This window comes from Trichechus manatus, unplaced genomic scaffold, assembly GCF_000243295.1.
Source record: "Trichechus manatus latirostris isolate Lorelei unplaced genomic scaffold, TriManLat1.0 scaffold00326, whole genome shotgun sequence".
NCBI lineage: Eukaryota > Metazoa > Chordata > Mammalia > Sirenia > Trichechidae > Trichechus > Trichechus manatus.
This window is the reverse complement of record NW_004444262.1, coordinates 780,638-799,624: the sequence shown is the minus strand read 5'-3', so window position 1 is coordinate 799,624 and position 18,987 is coordinate 780,638. Positions and strand designations below refer to the sequence as shown.

Below are 18,987 nucleotides of genomic sequence, written 5' to 3'. Positions count from 1 at the left end.
GGGAGAGGGAGAGTCAAAGGGAATTTGTCTTATTTGTAAATTTTATTACTTATAAAGAGAATATATTCATGGGTTGTGTAATTTCACATTATTTTAAGAGAGGATAAATATAAAAGACTAAAAAGGAATTGGTGATTTTAATGAACAGTGAAATGGTGCAGATAAAACAAGGAAAAATGTGTACATGGAATTATGGAATTGGTTTCATACAGAGAAGTGCTTGTTTTCATTTTGTAAATTACTGGTTTAAAATTTTGGTAAAACTCCTGTTAGACTTTTGGTTTACAGTGAGGTATTTCTAAAATAAAGGTTGTATTAGAATCCTCAAAGGATCTGTTTAAAATTATTTCTGTGCAGTCACCACCAAACCCCTCCCCGCCTTCTACCACAGTATCCTCCCCAAAAATACTGAAACCCAAGCACAATAAAGACTATTTTTATTGCAGCTCAATATTCATAAATAAATAATCCAAAATAGCAAGAGCTGGATAAATTTTTAATTCACAAATGAAAAAGTTGACAACATAGAAAATGCTGTAAGTGTTGCATTGAAATATTTAAACTTACAGAAGTTTTCAGGCAGAAAAATTTTAAAGCCCTTCATTCATAAAATCTAACTTACATTTTTGATATTTAAAATTATCAGAAAAAAATTTATTTTTCTTTTTTCTAGCCCTACCCTATTCTTTCCTGAGGTATGAAATAGAGTGAACATTTCCAGGTTAAGCTTACAGTAAAATATACTCAAGTAAATTACTGACGATGTATATTTTTGTGATGTTTTGGTTAAATAAATGTAAGCATTTAGAACATGCTCCTTAAAATTCTCCTACTTTTCCATATAGCCACATACATCATATATACCAATTTGAGACAACTTAAATTGGGTTTGTTGAGCTAGCTCGGGCCTAAGATGATATAGGCTCTGAATAATCCTGACATTTCAGTTAGTTACATGATGAAAATCTCTTAACTGGCCACACATCAAATATATAATGAATTATTTGAAAAATTTGGGTGTTTCTGCCCAAGTATATGCAAATAGCATCAACACTATTTGTATTCTATTTAAGAACATCCAATATAAATTCACTGGTAATGCCCCCCACCTAAAATACGTGTGTGTGTGCATGTACATGTGTTTGAGTATGTGTGCAGACATACACGTATATGGGGTTCATGACTTTAGAAAAATACACTGCAGGGTTCCTTTAAAAAGTTTTTTTTTTAACATTTAAAAAATGTGACTGGATTTATAAAAATTCAATTTCCATGAAGTTTCTCAGGTTCATCTAGTACATACGGTGAAATGCTATATACTAGTACAATGAAAAGGTTAGTGAGCCTTTCTGAGAGGCAAGATGGGTTTTTGAGATGTTAAACTTGATTAAATCCAAGTCAGTCAACAGGTGGGTTACCTGGTGCAGTGCTAGCTTTCAACCATTTCATTATTGGGATTTCAGAGGTTTCACACTATTGCATGTGTTTTTGGTTGGCTATACATTTGGAGAATTAAAGTTCTCAGACCATATTATCAAGAATCTAAATATACTGAATCCTAAAAGTATTCCTAAAAGGTACACTAAACAAAAGAACCAATAGCATTTTTTGCACTCACTAAAGCCTACAGGCTCATACCAAGGAAGTTTTCTTTGATTTTAGAATTTAAATTGGTTTACTACCTTTAAGCGGGCAGACGTAATAGATAAAGCCTTTCCCCACCCAAAGGCATCACCCCACCCCCACCCCTACTCCACTCCCCATCATGTAAAAACACACCCACCCACCCCAGGGCAGATTGTCTAGGTTTAGTACCCTCTCCATGCACACAAGAGGGCAGATTCCTTTTCTCAAAAAGCACTCTCAGAGGTAGGCACCTCCTTTTCTTTGTTGCACAGATAAGGGTACAGGATCAAATGAAATAGATGTTTTAGATTTTACCTGAAAACCACAAAATGAGCTACTCCTAGGTCTTGAAGAGGATCCATGGCCTTCACTGTGTCTCTGAGTCCCACTGCAGTTGAAATTGGTAGTTGGGGTCCCACTATCAGCTGCCATATGAATATACAGAGCTAATGTCTGACAAGTTGGGAGTTTCCTGGCCCCTGGTTCAAAATTATTTTCAAATATATCCTATTTCTCCATGGAGGCAGATATTAGCTACTGTCATACTGCGCAGGATGTGAGAAAGACAAGGGACTTCTCTTTGTGGGGCGTTCCTGAAAACAGAGTTTTCCCATATTGCCATAAAATATGGCTAGTCTAGTCTCTATATTGTTCAGTGTGGATTATGCCTGTTTTGAAAGGGAAATAAGAATCCAAATCTGAATCAGGGCTGAAAAACATGAAAAGGCATACACATGCAGCTTTTAAGTCCCAGAAATAAGAGACAGACTTACATAGTGGATTTATATATCAATTTCTTGAGAGGCAGAGTGAAAACTTGATTATAAGAAAAAAAGAACATTTTCCACTGTATGAAATAATTTTGAGTAAAACATTCCAACATATTTACGTACAGATAAAATATTACTTCTTGTAGTGTACTCGTGTTCTCAGATGTAAAACAAAAATATATTTTCCCACCTTCAGTAAGGGCTTAAGTGCTTTTTATGTACATGATAGAATTCTGTTCAAAACAGGTTAAAAATTAAAGGACAGAAAAATAGAAATTTGTAAGTTATAGACACGAATACTTTTTCTGTACACTATCAATCTGTCAATAACTAGGACGTGACTATCTGTTGTGCAGAAGGCGTCTGTTTAAGATTGATGCTAAAGAATATGCAATGAAGTATTTTATACCATTGTTTAAAATCCTTAAGTTCTACTTAAATGGCTGGTTGACATGATGCTGGCCCTTTTACAAAAGTTCCTAGGATAAGCTGAGGTTCTACAACTACATGCTTTTTCAGAAGGCAGTCTGTATCAGGATGCAGATGTATCTGATCTTGCGTGTGATGATTGCAAAGGAAATAACTGGATGCAACTCTAATTTCACTTTAGATCTAGATAAAGTACTCATTAGAAAAGAGGGGTCTACCTTGAATTAAATTAGCAAAGTCATTGAGAAACATGATAGGAGTTTAAAAAATATATATCATGGGGTTTGGTTTCAAGTAGGCTCATGCTTACATAATTCTGTCCTGGGATCTGAACTCTTTTCTCCTGGCAGTGTCTTCTTTGCGAAAACTAAAACAGGAAGTCAACAGGAAAACATATAAAAAAGACAAACTCACTATTAGAAGAAAATCTTTGCAGAGGAAGCTTTACACGGGTTGGCTACTGCCTGCACTTTTACTTACAGTGAGCTGGTAGTTAGATATAACTAGAAGTACAAGAAATTTGATGACAAATTGGCTTAAACATCTTTCCCCCACCTTCATTTTGAACATTCCATGTCTCTGTATCAACTATAAGCATTTTATTCAATCACAAGGCTTAAAACGGAGTTGGATGAATAACTGATAACTATTATGGACTTCTAAGAGGATATTAAATTATATCTGGGGGTTAGCTTTATTAAACACATGGCCTTAACAGTTACTTCATTATTAGCAACAACAACAAAACTTCTAGGGGCTCCTGGCCACAGTTGTGACAATTTGACCGTCAAAAAGAATAAGTACAATGGATTGAAACACATTAAAATAAAAATTTATGAATTTACAATTATACCAAAAAAGAAAAATCTAAAAGAAAGCTAATATGCTAGCATTTCAGGCAACTATTGAACCAACTCCCTTACTTTGAGAGTTGATACTTAAATGTAAATAATAAAATATTCATCTTGCCTTTCCAGTAAGAACTGTATTTCAAGTAGCTAAAGTTGAGAGAAAACTGTACTTTACATAGAAACACCAACAAATAAATGCAAAAGAAATGAGATAATTGGAGGAAAAAAACCATAATCCTTAATAAAATTACTGATTTAGGCAAGGATTATCAGTTTATGTTAAAACCTCTAGATGAATGGCTAATGGGGGACTGAGCATTCATTTAATACCAAAGAACACCATACAGATAACTTGCTAGTCACAAAGTGGAAAAGGTAACTTGTATAATGGAGGACCAGACTGTCATCATGCTAATCCAAGGGTCTATTTTAGCATCCTTAATGGTACGTCAACCATAGTCTGTGCTTTCTGATGTGATACTATATGAAGCCTGTATCCTCACCTATGATATATTTTAGCCAAAAATGTTTAACTAAAATCCATGAAGACTTTAGATATAACTTCAAGACTGCAGGTAGCTCAGGGAATAAAGTAACAAGCTAAACACCATGAGAAAGCAACTAGACAAATTCCAAAGATAAGATTCTGCAGGACAACTGCCCCAGTCTTTTTAACAAGTCAATGTCTGAATAAAGGGACTGTGTTAGATTAAAATAGATTTAAGCGACTTTAGGACTTTTAGGAGCCCTGGTGGCACAGTGGTTAAGAGCTCAGCTGCTAACCAAAAGGTCTGCAGTTTGAATCCCCCAGCTGCTCCTTGGAAACCCTATAGGGCAGTTCTACTCCGTCCTATAGGGTCACTATGAGTCGGAATTGACTCTACGGCAACAGGGCTTTTTGTTTGTTTGTTTAAGGGACTTTAAGGGATGCAACCAGTTGTAGAGTATGGTCACAGTATGAATACCAGTTAGGACAAACTGACTACAAATTTGGGGAAAATTGGGGAAATTTAAGTATGGTCTCGGTATTAGACGAGGTAAAAATGTTTTGCAATGGGAAAGTGACGATTGTTGACTGAAAAAATAGGTCACAAAATACTATGTAGAGTATGATCTTATTTTGGTTAAAAAATGTATAGAAATGCATAGAAAAAGACCTGAAAGGATATGCATCAAGGTGTTAACAGTGGTAATTTCTGACTGGTGGGAATATAATGTTTATTTTCTTATTTTCGCTTGTCTACTTTTTCTAATTTTTCACACTGCACTTGTATTGCTTCTAAAATAATAAGAGGTTATTTTAAAACAAGAACTTCTAGAAGATTGTGGGTTTCCCCCCTCTATTAGATACTCCTGATTACAGAAGGTCGTAGATCAAGCCCTGGTGGCGCAGTGGTTAAGAAGAGCTTGGCTGCTAACCAAGAGGTCAGCAGTTTGAATCCACCAGCCGCTCTTTGGAAACCCTATGGGGGCGTTCTACTCTGTCCTATAGGGTTGCTATGAGTTGGAATTGACTCAACGGCAACGGGTTTTGGTTTTGGTAGATCGACAAGGACAAAAACAAGGAACCATTATTCATCTGGTGACAACATATCCTATTTGTAGGTAAAGTACTTAAAGGAAAAAAAATCTTATGTGCTTGGTTTGCAAAGATAATACTAAAAAGTAATAGAAACATCACTCCATAATAGATGCAGGCAAGAGGCCAATTTGAATTATCTTTGAAATATTCCATTAAAAAAACACACACACACAAGTAAGATACATCTTGCTATGCATCATTCACCCTCCAAATCAAGCCTTGACTACTAGTATTTAGCCTTAGAAAAGATCCTAGTGTCTAGTATTTAAAATGTGTAAATTAGTGATTTCACAAGAGGCTCAGAACCCTGTCCCAGGCTGAGTCCCTCCTCTATGCCTCAGGAGTGGCATTCGGCTCTGAGTCTTCCTGGGGAGGAAGAGCTGAGGTTTCTTGTTCAGCAAGGGCCTCTCGAACTTGGCTGCCTAAGACTGCGTCGTGAATGCTATGGAACAGCAGATCCTTTAAAGCAGGATTTTCAAAAAATCTATTTTGAGTGAGGTCAGTCACTACTTGTGCTGTAAAAGAAGAAAAGAAAATTAGGCCACACTGTGGGTATCAGTCTTGAACATAAAAAAAGAAAAAAAAGTAACATACTGATACAGTTTAAATATCAAAACGATATAGAAGGGTATATAGTAAAAAGTTTCACTCCTATCCCTGTTCCCATCACACCATACCCCCAGTCCCAGGAAGCTACTTTTATTAGTTTCTTGTATATTCTTCCAGTAGTTCTCTATGCAAATAGAAATAAACACAAATATATATTCTTCCCCCTTTTCTTACCCAAAAGATAGCATACTAAACATACTATTCTTAACGCTTTTCTACTTAATCATACAACTGCATGGTATTCTATTGTGTGGATGTACCCTAGTTTAGTTAACTGGTCCCTCTTTGATACTTGAGTTGTTGCCAGTCTTTTGTTTTTATAGACAATGCTATAATGATGAACCATGTACACAAGTCATTTTGAATGTGGGCAGCACATTGCTGGATTTGCTGGGTTAACAGGTAAGTGTGTTTGTAATTTTGGTCAAAGATACTGACAGACTGCCCTCCATGGGGGCTGCACCAATTTGCACCCCCACCAGCAGTGTCTGAGTCTGTTCCCCCACAGTATGCCCACCGAGCATGTTGTCAGGCATTTTTTAATTTTGTGAATCTGACAGGTGAAAAGTGGTATCTTTCTGTAGATCTCACCTTCAATCACTGTTGTAACCAAAATTTAGTGCAAAACAAAAATAGCAAGCCAAGTATTCTAAAACCATTGGATAGAAAAACAAGCAACTTGAATGATTTTACATAACTATAATATGTTGATGGCAGTCATTATATAATTACTAAAAAAAAATACTAGCCCAGAACAATGGTTTATTAGCTCCTTTCCTCCAATTCCAGTTCAGGAGGCCTGCCACAAGTAACACAGTGACATGAATGAGTAAAATGGCTAATTTCAAAGCTGGCTTTAGGAGTGATTTTCAGTAATTTTACTTTTACTGAAAACTAAAATTAAGGAAAGTATTTCCAAATGTAGTTATTAAAAAAGACAAACAAAATCAGTATGTTAAAACTTCTCCCCAATCTAGACATGTACTCACCACTGCATGCTGCTAAATATACATAAATACCGACATCTCCATATTCTTTTACGATCTGCAATAATGTTGAAATAAATTTTAGTTTCTCTTGACTTTGTGCCAGATGAAAGTCTCTTTCTATCAGTACGTATTTCAGAGATACAGGAAACTAGTTCATTCACTTGAGCTACTTCTCTTCAATAATTATGTATTTTTGAGCTAATCATCTAAAAATAATTTTGTGTTTCTTCTAATTTTTATACAGATAGTGCTAATTAGAGATATCAGGGAATCATTGTAAATTTTATTTATATTGAATAAGGTATTATGGTAATCTTTTTTTTCAAAAAAGAATCCTCTTCTTCTAGAGACATAAACTGAAATATTTAAGGATGATGGAAAGGCTGAGATGTGCTTGCAAATAATAAGAGAAGGGGGAAGTGAACGTGGGGTATAGATGAATGAAACAAGATTGACCATAAGCTGATAATTGTTGAAGCTGAGTCATAGTTACATGGGGATTCTTAACACTGTATTCTTTACTTTTGTATAGTTTCAAAATTTTCCATTATCAAATATTGAAAACAACAACAACAAAAATAATTAAAGGCTGAAAAAGGAACCTAGTTCAACAACCTAATTTCACTGATGGTGGAACTGGCACAGAGATACTAAATGACTTGCTCAAGATGATGCTTACCCCTGCTAGAGTTTTTACTCCAACAGAATCAATAAAATTGACCTGTGTAAAGTCCAGAATGACAGTGTGGATATTATCCCCTGGAGGCATAAATCTTTGCAGTTCTTCAGGAAAAGTGCTTCTGATGACGATTGGGGGATATTTTATTTCATCATCCTCCCCTTCAGGCTTGGTGCCATCTTCTCCATCAACTTCTGCGTCCTATGTCAAGAATTAAATCAAACCAGAGTTCTATGAGCAACACACATTTTTAGTTCCCAGAAAGATTTATAAGGGAAAGTTGGAATCTGCTCTTATATTGTCAAGCTACTGACTATAGCAAATGCCTTCCAAAATAGTTGTCATAGCCCAGCCTCGTAAAGCAACAAAAAGGATGTGTATATAACATTCAGTTTTAGCTCAGTTTCTTTTCGTCCTCTCCTCCTCCTTTTGTCCAGTGAAATCTATTCTTCTTAGTGGTCATATCCATTTGTCCCTAACTTCTAAAATAGTTCTATTAACATTAGTACGACAGGCTATAAAGCTACCGTAAGCCTAAACAGCAAAAAGCAGCTTTTAAGCTTTTTTTTTTTTTTTTTTTATCAGCTAGATAAATCTATGACAAAGTACTACCGGTAAAATTTACTAAAGTGCTGTGTGATTTTTATTTTTTAAAACAATGTTCTCTTGGGCTGATATCACTACTTATGGTCAGAGCATTATTATAACTGACTTACCATGTACCTTTAATATATAAAGGATGGTTTCTATGCATTCCTATTTTAAGAATTTCTTGCTGTGTTAAGAACTCAGTCATGAATAAAGGTGGCTGCACTGCAGATCAAGACAGAAGAGAAAATAGCAGCTAAGAGATTACTCACCACTTTGACAACAGTCGCATTGGCCATATTTGCATTTCCAACTTCCTTAGCATACTTCCTCAGGGCCTTTCTTCTTGCACTCATTATGAGTGCTGGGTTCACTCCCGTCTTTACATAAGAGCAATATATGTAGAATCACTTCATGGCTCTCAAGGACCCCCAAGATGCAATTAAATTTCTAATCTTCATGTTTAACTGCTTTCTATGCCAAGTTATCACCCGAACCCTCACTCCACCTTTCCCTCCTTATTAAAAGAACATTGGCAGCCTTTCTTATTTTCAGTCCTGTTCAAGACAACCAGAAGCTAAGGAATTAGAGAATTTTTAGAGTAGTATTTTGCAAACTTAGATCTAGATTCGTATATCTAAAAGATTCTGTGGGTTGAACTGGGTGGTTTTCCTACATACTGGGCAGTGTGGGGCCAAGTTCTAATCATGACCAAAGGAAATCATGATTCCAAGAAACCTAAAATTATTTTTTCTTACTTTATTTTCTTTAAAATGTTTCAAAATGGTAGAGTACATACATACGATAAAGGAGAACCAAATAGTATAATATACCGAGACAATTACATTGCCCACACATCCCCACCTGCCAATCCCTCAGCTCCCCTCCTCAGAAATAATCACCTTAATTTCTTGAGACTCACCTTTCTTTTTAATGCATTGCTATACAAGTCGCTATTTGCATAATAAATTGGGGCATTTATTTGGAATATTTTAATTCCAGGAATTTCTTTCACCTGAGGAGTAAAATATTAGTGAATTTAACATATGGAAACATTTCAGAATCAAAACTGCAATGGTCTCCATCTCCCAATTTGAAAATTAATTAAAAACACACACACAAAAACAAACTCACTGCCGTCAAGTCGATTCTGACTCATAGCAGCCCTATAGGACAGAGTAGAACTGCTCCACAGGGTTTCCAAGGAGCAGCTGGTGGATTCAAACCACCGACCTTTTGGTTAGCAGCCTGAGCTCTTAACCACTGCCCCAGAAATGCAGAGTTAAAATAATGTCACATACTCTGGAGGAAAGAGTACTGAGAGAAAGCCATTAAAAATGCACATCTTCCCATTTCTTTTAAAGTCTTTGTCTCATAATTACCATAAAACACAAATAAGAAAGAACTGGAAAACAGTAAAAGAGAGAAAATAAGATGGATAGGAGAGGGGAGGCTACCACTCAGACTGTGAGAAGCAGGTAGATAAATGAACAGAGGTTTACACTGGTTTGGACCAGGAAATGCAGGAAGACACAAGTGAAATAGTGAATGTTTTATCCAGAAGCCTCAGGGAACTCTAGGGTGCAGTTTGAAAATAAGTAATCCAGCAAATAATTCTTTGGGATGAGGGAAAATAGCAATCCTAATACCAGCCTCATTTCCTAATACATTATAGTGAGCCTGAGAATTTCTTCTCAAGCATAAAACAAAACAAACAGACAAAGCTAATTTAAAGATTTTGTAAAGGTCTTTGAAATTCCACAAAAAACCAAGGACATTTTAAGCTATAATTTTAACCATTAAAAACGAAGTGGGAAAATTCCATGCCTCCCCCCGCCATCTCTTACATGGTTAGAAATTAATGTTTTATCTTTGGTTTAAATTCATCAGAAGAAAATCATGCACATACAGATAACTTAGTGTAAGCATATACTTTAATTCCAAGAATACACATTTATTCCCATAGAAAAGAAGAAACAAATATTAGTAAGCTGACACAACTAAATCTGGAAAGTAAATTGAAGTTCAGGCTTTTCACTTTGGCCACTACATCTCCCACCCCCACCATCACTTTCTGTCCTGGATTAAAATAACATCTAGCCAATCACATCAAATACTTACAACCATTTTAAAATGTTACCAAAAGTCCTACCTCCTCATATGCATCTATATCAATATACACATCAGTGTCAGGAAGCTGTCCAAGGACTTTGTAGCTAGGACTGGAGACAGAAAGTGAGTGTGTTAAAACACCATTGTGTTGAAGTGCAGTATGTTATTTAAACACAAGAATTTCCACATTTGCATACCGTGCATGGATTTGTCAGTGAATTCAAGAATGCTTGATTCTTATAGATGCCTTTGCAGAAGGGCTCCACACATATCACATTCCCAGTGCCATTCTAAGACTAATACGTGATGGACACACACACACACACACACACACACACACACAGAGTACATGTACATCACGCCACCCCCCCCACATATACCACAAACACTCTACACACACATACCACACCACACATACCCCCACACACCTACACACACAAATCACATACCACACATACATACTACATAAACAATCTGGCCAGGACAAGAGACTCAGGCATTTAAAGAAGGGGGTAAAACGAATTGTGCAGAGTTAAAGTCATGCCGGGGAGATATGTAACTCAAGTTCTCCTCATGCTGCTCAGTAGATACAATTGCCTTCCTCCTCTAATTCTAAAGTAAGAGAGAGGATTTATTTATTTATTTATTTTGTTGTTGTTGTTGAGAATATACATAGCAAAATATACACCAATTCAACAGTTTTTCCATGTATAATTCAGTGACATGGATTACATTCTTCAAGTTGTGCAACCATTCTCACCCTCATTTTCTGAGTTGTTCCTCCCCTATTAACATAAACTCACTGCCCCTAAGGTTCCTATCTAATCTTTCAAGTTGTTGTCACTTTGATTCCATATAGACAGTCCTTAAAAGAGCATAATGCTCAAGGCAGGCATTTTTTACCAGTTAAGCTAAACTATGGTTTGGTTTTAAGAAGACTTCAGGCCACATTTTTGGTTTAAGTTTTAAAGATTATCTCAGGGCAATAGTTTCAGGGTTCATTCAGCCCCCTTGGCTCCAGAAAGTCTAGAGTCCATGAGAATTTGAAATTCTGTTCTGCATTTTCCATCTTTTGTCCAGGATTTTTCTATAGAATCTTTGATCAAAATGTTCAATAATGGTAGCCGGGCACCATCCAGTTCTTCTGGTCTCATGGCAAAGGAGGCAGTTGTTAAGGGAGGCAATTAGCCACACATTCCATATCCTCCTTCTATTGGAGAGGGCATTTCTTGTTTCTTACTAGAGTCACTAACCCATGGAGGGAAGATGGAAGCTCATTTGAGGGTATGAGGAGAAAACAAAATCTCATTTAAATTAGCATAGATTTTTTCTTAAGTTTAGTTTAAATAGATTTTAAACATTATATTTTGACAGGCCTAATTCCCAACTCTCTTTATAGGGCAGTCTGGCTTAAAGTAGATACTGTAATGATGACAGATACTATTTATTGAGCACTTGATATTAGCTTATATCCTATGAACAATTCACTGGAGTTACTACTGACATTGTGTAGATGAGAAATTGAGGCTCAGTGGGGTTAGGTGAGTTATTGAAGGTCAGAGAGTCTAGCAGAGCCAGAGTATGGCTCAAGGTCTTTGATTTGAAATTCCATGGTCTTGCCGATATGCCCTGGTGCTTCCTAGCATGTATGTGAAAGTGCTTTGTATGTCAGAATATATAATACAAATGTTAGCTGTTCTTCTGGGTAGATTCCCTTGACAGCATTCAGAAAACACATACTATGTGCCTGGTACTAGACTCTGGGAACATGGCCCTACAATCAAGAGGCTCACAGTCTAGCGACATCTTTAGACAAATACAAGACTGATGACTGATATTGCAGATGTAAGGCCAAGGGGGTATGAAGGTGCTTAGGAAGAGCATCACATCCAGATTTGGGGGCATGGGGTATAGAGATAAGTTACGGGGGAAGAGTTCCTGAGGAGCTAATCTCAAAGCTGAGCTTTTAATGGCAAGCACAGAATGGCTGATCCATGGGGATGGGACAAGGCAACTGATAACAGCTTAGGCAAAAGTGTTGAGGGCAGGGAGAGCCTGGAAGTCTCAGGGACCTGAAAGTCCATCAGATTTGGACAGAAGAGCATAAAGAGCCTTTTAGAACTAACTAGGTTTTATGCTAAAGATACTCCTTGCCTAAAAACTTTCCCTGATCCTCACAGTCTAAAACCAAAACTTCATACTGTTCAATCTACCATTCTAGGCCACCCAGGATCCAGGCTCACCACCCGCTGCTGTGAACTTCTTCCAGACACACTGGCCTCATGGTCACTGCTATGGATTGAATTGTGTCCCCCCCCAAAATATGTGTGGTAAATCATAACTCCTATACCTGTGGTTATAATCCCATTTGGGAATAGGTTTTTCTTTGTTATGCTAATTAGGCAGTATTAGTATAGGGTGTGTATTAAATCAATCTCTTTTGAGATATAAAAGAGAAGATTGAGTGAGCAACTGAGGAAGCAAGCAGAGACGGGGGAAGATAGATGCCAAACCACATGAAAATCACCAAGGAACTAGAAATGGAAGCTGAAAAGAGACAAGGATCTTTCCCCAGAGCGAACAGAGAGAGAATCCCTTCCTCTAGAGCCGGCGTCCTGAATTCAGACTTCTGACCTCCTAAACTGTAAGAAAATAAATTTCTTTTTGTTAAAGCCACTCACTTCTGGTGTTTCTGCTATAGCAGCACCAGATTACTGAGGAAGTCACTCTAGCCTTTACTTATTCCTAACTCCAGATCTCTATCCAGGGTGCTTCCCCAGCTTAAAACATCTCCCACCTCCTCTCTAGCCATCTTGTTCCCACCTTCCTCAAGACCCAGTTCAAGTCTAATCAACTCTTAAAAAAAAAAAAAAAAAAAAAAAAAAAAAAAAAAAAAAAAAAAAAATCAACGTTTGTTAATTATTTTAGGGAGAAAGAGAAGTATAGCATTTTTAAAAACCCTGTCCAAATTAAAAATTTCTGATAAGAAACTATAAAACACTATTTGGTAAAGAAAATAAAAAATATCTCAAATTCTATATTGGGGCTGGTTAAAGGATACATGTTTAAAACATGATGTTCAATAAAGCTATGATATAAGGAACTATCATATGTACTAATACTACTGTTTATAAAAATGAAAAAAAAACCCTTTTAGGCAAAAATGGACAATAGTGTTAGAATTTGTTATGAAAACTAGCTTAATTCTTTTCTTGAGTTTAGAACCCCACGTCTTCTCAATATGTTCCCCATGTCATTTTTGAAGAGCAAAATGCCCATTTTCTACTCTGGAGAGTAAGGAGCACCATATTGTTCTGCAGATAAAGGGTCAACATCCCCATCCAGTGACCTTTCAATGCACTGCAGTCAAAACTTTAAGAACCATTATGTGATCTGCAGCTATAGGCAAAACCAGACTAACCTCATTTTCATTCCATCTTGTGTTAAGGAGGGAAGGGCACCATGATGTGTTGGGTGCACAGTACGTGTCAGGCACTGTGCTATGTATGCTCTCTGCATGCATTATTCTCATTTGAACCTTACTACAACTTTTTGAGGTAGCAATGATTAGTCCCATTTTACAGATGCAGAAACTGAGGCTCAGACAGTTTATGTAAAATCACAGAGCTTATAAAGTGTGCAGCTAGGACTTGAACCCACTTTGTCTGACTCTAAAGTCCAGGCTACTTTTATGACAATGTTTCTTTTCTTTTTTTATGGCGACTTCTTTATTTATTGTAAACATGGTATTTTTTTTTAAGGTTATTTTATACCTTCCACAGGGGGCTCAGCTTCCTACTAGGGGTAAGAGATGACAGGTGATAATGGTTCAAGGTGAAGGAAGGGACAAGGAAGACCTGCATATGATAACTTGGTGTCAAGAGTCTGCTGTATGTCATCAAAACCTATGTCAGTACCCTGCACCCAAGCAAACTGCAAGAACACAAGAACAAGAGGTAAATAAACAAGCGTAGTATTGGATCCAGAATGGCAGGAACAATGATGGCGATCAGGCTTTTTTACCAAAATCACTGATGGAAATATTAACCATGACATAGCAGGACACCTGGCAAAATTATACTGAAATTTTTTATTTGCCATATTTGTTTGATTTAGTCAACAGACTCCAGCTCCCTCTCATGCTGAAAGGCTCAACGTCCACGAATTCAAGCTTCAGTCTACATTTAGAGTCAAAGCTCAAGTCTTAGTCAGGATACTCACTCCCATCCCACTACGCCCACTCACCTCTGTGTTCTGTAAATAACAGTCAGCAGAGCAATGATCACAGCAGTAATCAAACCATAGTCCAGTCCCAGAAACAAAGAGGAAACAAAAGTGGTAAGCCAGATGGTCTAAACAAAAGACAGAAAGCTTTACATTAAAAACATGTTAAAAATTCAGTAAGAGTTAAACACACACACACACACACAAACAGTGGTAATTAACCAAAGCTACTTTTACCTTGCCTAACTGGATACTGCATATAAAGACAACTAACTTATCTTTCTCACATTTTTTTTTCTTTTTCTCTTTTTTCTTTCTCACACTTTTATCAGCACTACTCCATTTGCACCCAAGACATATTCACCTAACAATCACCCTCATTACTTACCAGCTCTATTTTGCTGGTTCTCCAGAAAAAGGGGAGATCTGAGAATTGCATAAACATTCCTTTCAGGTTGACGATCACAATGGCCGACAGCACAGCCTGAAACACAGCACATCTATGCATGCCTCTCCTCTTGTGTCCTAAGAGCCCCCTTTGCCAGTTCCTCAGTGTCCTCCTCCTGCCCTCCCATGTCCTCTCCCCACTCCCCTGCTATGTGGTTGTGGTGTTACATTTGGAGTCATGAACACCTGGATCTTCAGGACTTGTTTACCTAAACTGGGCCTTGGAAAACCACCCGGCTTATATTCTAACAGCAAACCTGTACTGTGGTCAAGAGGTTCAGAATTAAACTTGGCACTCAAGGAATTATTTCACCCATGGTTTTTCCTACATTATTATTTGCTCTACTCTTTATATGATTTTTGATCTCTCCTATATTAAATACATCAGCAAAGAAATGCTTTATGATTGTAAGCCATCTCAGATATGAAAATATAAGGTCATAGAAGGTCAAAGAGAGAAGGGATCTTTGAGGTCAGCCAGTTTAAACCTCCACTTTGTAAATAAGGAAACTAGGCCCAGAGGAGTTGGAATGACTTTCCCAAGGTCCTGTGGACAGTTGATGGTAGACTGTGGAGCAAGATCCTGGTCCCCTCCCTGGTCCATTTCCTTACTCGCCTTGCTAGGGTTACAGTAAAAACTCATAAATAACCATGAAACATAAATAAAATAGCAAAATCCTCAGCACATGGAAAAATCTCACACCAAGCCCACACTACACACCTGGGGTAATGATTCAAAGAGGAATCCGGTGGCTAATATGACCAGCAGAATCATTAACGAGGCCAAACAACCTGCAAGCTGAATGGGAGAAGACATGTGAAAGGGGCTTTTCGGAGACTGAATAAGAGGTGGGGCATAGGTAAGTCTTACTCTTTTGATAATCACTGTGGGAAGATCAGGAAAATATGGATTCAAATAAATCATCCAAACCATTACATAAACCTATAACTCCTTCCCACTCCCTCTCTGAAGTTTTGGTTCCTCTTATAGCTTTCAAGAAGAAGCTGAAATGTTTAAATACCCTGACTGAAATGCCATTGCCGGAAGTGGGAAAAAGGAGATGTCTGGTGCAGACCTGAGACCCACAAGGGCCAGAAGAGTTCAGATGAGCATTTGCCATCCAATATGGTAGCCACTAACCACATGTGGCTCTTAAGCACTTGAAATGTGGCTAGTGTGACCAAGGAATTGAATTTAATTGTTTTTAAAATTTAGCCACATGTGGCTTCTGACTGCCATATTGGACAGCACAGATACTGACCATTTCTATCATCACAGAAAGTTCTATTGGACAGTGCTGTGTTGGAGTGTTGGCATCTGCCCATACTTAGTCTCAGGGTTTCAAGACAACATCCCAAATCTGAACTTTGAGGTTTACTAGAGGCAGGGCATGTTGTATAACCTTCTGTTTCAACTGGAGAATATACTTTTTTCCTATTGATTCATTCCCTTGTAATTCATTTCACTCAATCATGCCTTCCTCTGATTCACTACACAGCTCACTGGAGCACAGATCTGCAAGCAGAGTAGCTTTGTATGGATTCAGAATAAAATTAAGGGATTAAAAATTTAATTACCACCCAGATCACCAGTCCTCAGAGGCCAGCTGTATACACACCTGTGTCTTCCCGCCAGTTCCCTCCTGAACAAGGCTTCGTGATAAGGAACACGAAATTGAAAAGGTCTGGAAGAGTGAGCCGATGGAATTGCACAGTCCCAGAGCGATGAGCTCCTTTCCATGTGGAAACAAAGCACAAAAGAGATAGGTCATTATTTAGCAACTAAAGCATGATGGCCCATTTAATATACATTTTCAGAAGTACAAGGTGTTTCTTCATTCTCTTTTCAGATGTAAGAATTTGTTTGGCATGAGTTCAAAATAAGAATTCTTGCATATTTCACAGTGGGGAAAAAACACTTTGAATTTTTATTGCATTGGAGATAAATACTGTGCTCCCTCATCCAGCCTCCTCCCCACACACAATTTCTACCTTACAAATGATGCTATTAAGAAAATTTGTTTTTAAGAAAATGGCAGCAAAACAGACAAATATTTTTGTTGTTTAAGAGAAAGTTATTAGTGTGTAGGACTACTGGCTCCTTTTAAATGCCTGAGCTATTGCTCTTCAATAAGTACATGCCACTGTCTTCCTGGGACCAGTAAGTCCTGGGGTTACCTCCTAGGGTTTTCCTAGTCTGATCACTGCATTTTGTATGAATGTAGGGCAGCTAGTCTCCTCTTAGAGATACAAAGGGTATTAAAATAGGCTTTGTCATGCCAAGATTATAGCTCATGCTGTTTGGGTTCTGTAGCTAAAATACAAAAGTTGGTGGCCAAGAGAATTGTGGAATTTCAGTAGTCAGTCATATACTCAAAGTATAATGAAAAACAAGAAGGCTTCCTGCTGGGGAAGAAATGGTTCTGGAAATACATTTTATTTCCAGGCTGTGAGCTTTAAAAATAAGGATAGCATCTATAGAACTATGGCAAACTATAAGCCTCAGATTGGAGATTTTACCTTCCTAGCAGGACCCCTGTCCATGAGGTAAGGTAGGACTCTGTATCTCAGGGTCCTGATTATCTAACACACATAAATAATGAAGAAAATTGCAGTGTTGAATAAATACATGCTCCAAATACATTCATCATCCAAGTAAAAGTTCTTCTACCAAGATTGATAAGTCTAGTTCATTTGCCTTCTGTATACAACATGATGATTGTACCACTATGAAACATCTTCAGGAAATAGATGATTTTACCTGATTGCCATCAACCTGGTAGCCATGTTTATTTGCCAAGGTCTTGGCCATTGAGATGGTCACTGAAAATCCAACGATGGCTATCGCAATGGCATCCACATACACAAGGTGGAAGAGGCTCGTATCCGGATTGGCTGGAGGTAGTAGCCTGAAAGGTCAAGTCAACTTTAACCTGAGTGTTGTGACTTCTGGGGAAAAAACATGCAACTAGAGGGGAGCACTATAGGGGGCCATTGTCTGCAAATGAGGTGATCAAAGCTTAGATACTTGTTAGCTCTGACTTTGCAGAAAGGAAGACCCTCCTGCAAACAGGTTCTCTCCGGGTCCAAATCCTAGAGTGCTGGCTTTCTACCTGGATAGGTTAACAGCAGAGATCAGATACTGTTTCATTTATAACAGGAGATAACCTATACCTCATGGCACTCTGTATGGCAGATGTAATTAAGAAACAGAACTACGAAGAAGAAAGGGTCAGCAAAGTGCTCAGATGCCACAAGACATTTGCACCAAAGTCTTAGGGTGAGGAGAGTGTTGGGCTATCTTGAGAGGAGAATTAGGTACTCTCTTCTCTCTCTTGTTTGATGTAAGGACTCTGAGTCTATTATGTCTCCTTTACCTGAGTTTTTAACAAGGAAAAGGAACAGCAGAATCCTTGAGTCTCACCTGGGGAATTTCCTGAATCTGGAGACGCCAAAAGTGTGACTCCTGGAACCCCAGAAAGGGAAACCCAGATTTTGTGGTCTTATTCTTGTAGTTTGGGACCCTGTCCTAGAGGAACAAAATAGGGATTCCCTAGAATATTATGGAGGAAGGGACAACAGAGGTTTGCAAAGGCACCCTGTCCCAATTAAGGGCATTGAGTGAAATAATAATAAATAATAACAATCAATTAACTGATGAACAATAATTATTATAACAACAAACATTTATGAGGTGCTTCCTATATTCCAGGTTCCATGCTCATCTAATTACCTCCAATAGCCCAGTGAGCTAGGCAACATTATAATCCCCATTTTACAGAGAAAGAAAATGTAGCATAGTTGGTTAAGCAACTTGTCCAAGGTCAAAGAGCTCATCAACTAAGTACAACAAAAACCATGAAGCCCCCACCTCCCTGTGCCTATTTCTATTACTATGTCAAAGCACAGGTGACAAAAGGGAAGTCTCAAGTGCTGGGGTAAGAGGAAGAGAGGGGAGGAAGGCAGAGGAAACTAATATCTATTAAGCCTAGATTATGTGATAGATGCTTTATGTATGCCATCTTATTTGTCTTTACAACAATCCTATGAGATAGATGCCATTATTGCCCAAATTTATAGG

General features: G+C 37.7%; 1 protein-coding gene across 5 annotated transcripts in view; it reads right to left on the bottom strand.

Annotated features, from left to right (window-relative positions):
* Positions 1 to 5,170: 5,170 nt before the first annotated feature.
* The window catches only part of SLC26A5 (solute carrier family 26 member 5), a 50,360-nt gene continuing 36,543 nt past the window's right edge, over positions 5,171 to 18,987 (bottom strand). The window contains exons 9-19 of one of the 5 annotated variants that reach the window (XM_004390719.2): positions 17,668 to 17,815; positions 16,526 to 16,639; positions 15,628 to 15,705; positions 14,848 to 14,943; positions 14,481 to 14,587; positions 10,276 to 10,345; positions 9,046 to 9,138; positions 8,396 to 8,503; positions 7,536 to 7,736; positions 6,857 to 6,911; positions 5,171 to 5,773 (exon numbers count right to left, since the gene is read on the bottom strand). In XM_004390719.2, the coding sequence (XP_004390776.1) occupies positions 5,589 to 5,773; positions 6,857 to 6,911; positions 7,536 to 7,736; positions 8,396 to 8,503; positions 9,046 to 9,138; positions 10,276 to 10,345; positions 14,481 to 14,587; positions 14,848 to 14,943; positions 15,628 to 15,705; positions 16,526 to 16,639; positions 17,668 to 17,815 (1,255 nt within the window). In that variant the 3' untranslated portion in view covers positions 5,171 to 5,588. The remainder of the gene's footprint in view (positions 5,774 to 6,856; positions 6,912 to 7,535; positions 7,737 to 8,395; positions 8,504 to 9,045; positions 9,139 to 10,275; positions 10,346 to 14,480; positions 14,588 to 14,847; positions 14,944 to 15,627; positions 15,706 to 16,525; positions 16,640 to 17,667; positions 17,816 to 18,987) is intronic. The other 4 variants (XM_004390720.2, XR_001121555.2, XR_002822975.1 and 1 more) reach the window with 4 other exon arrangements.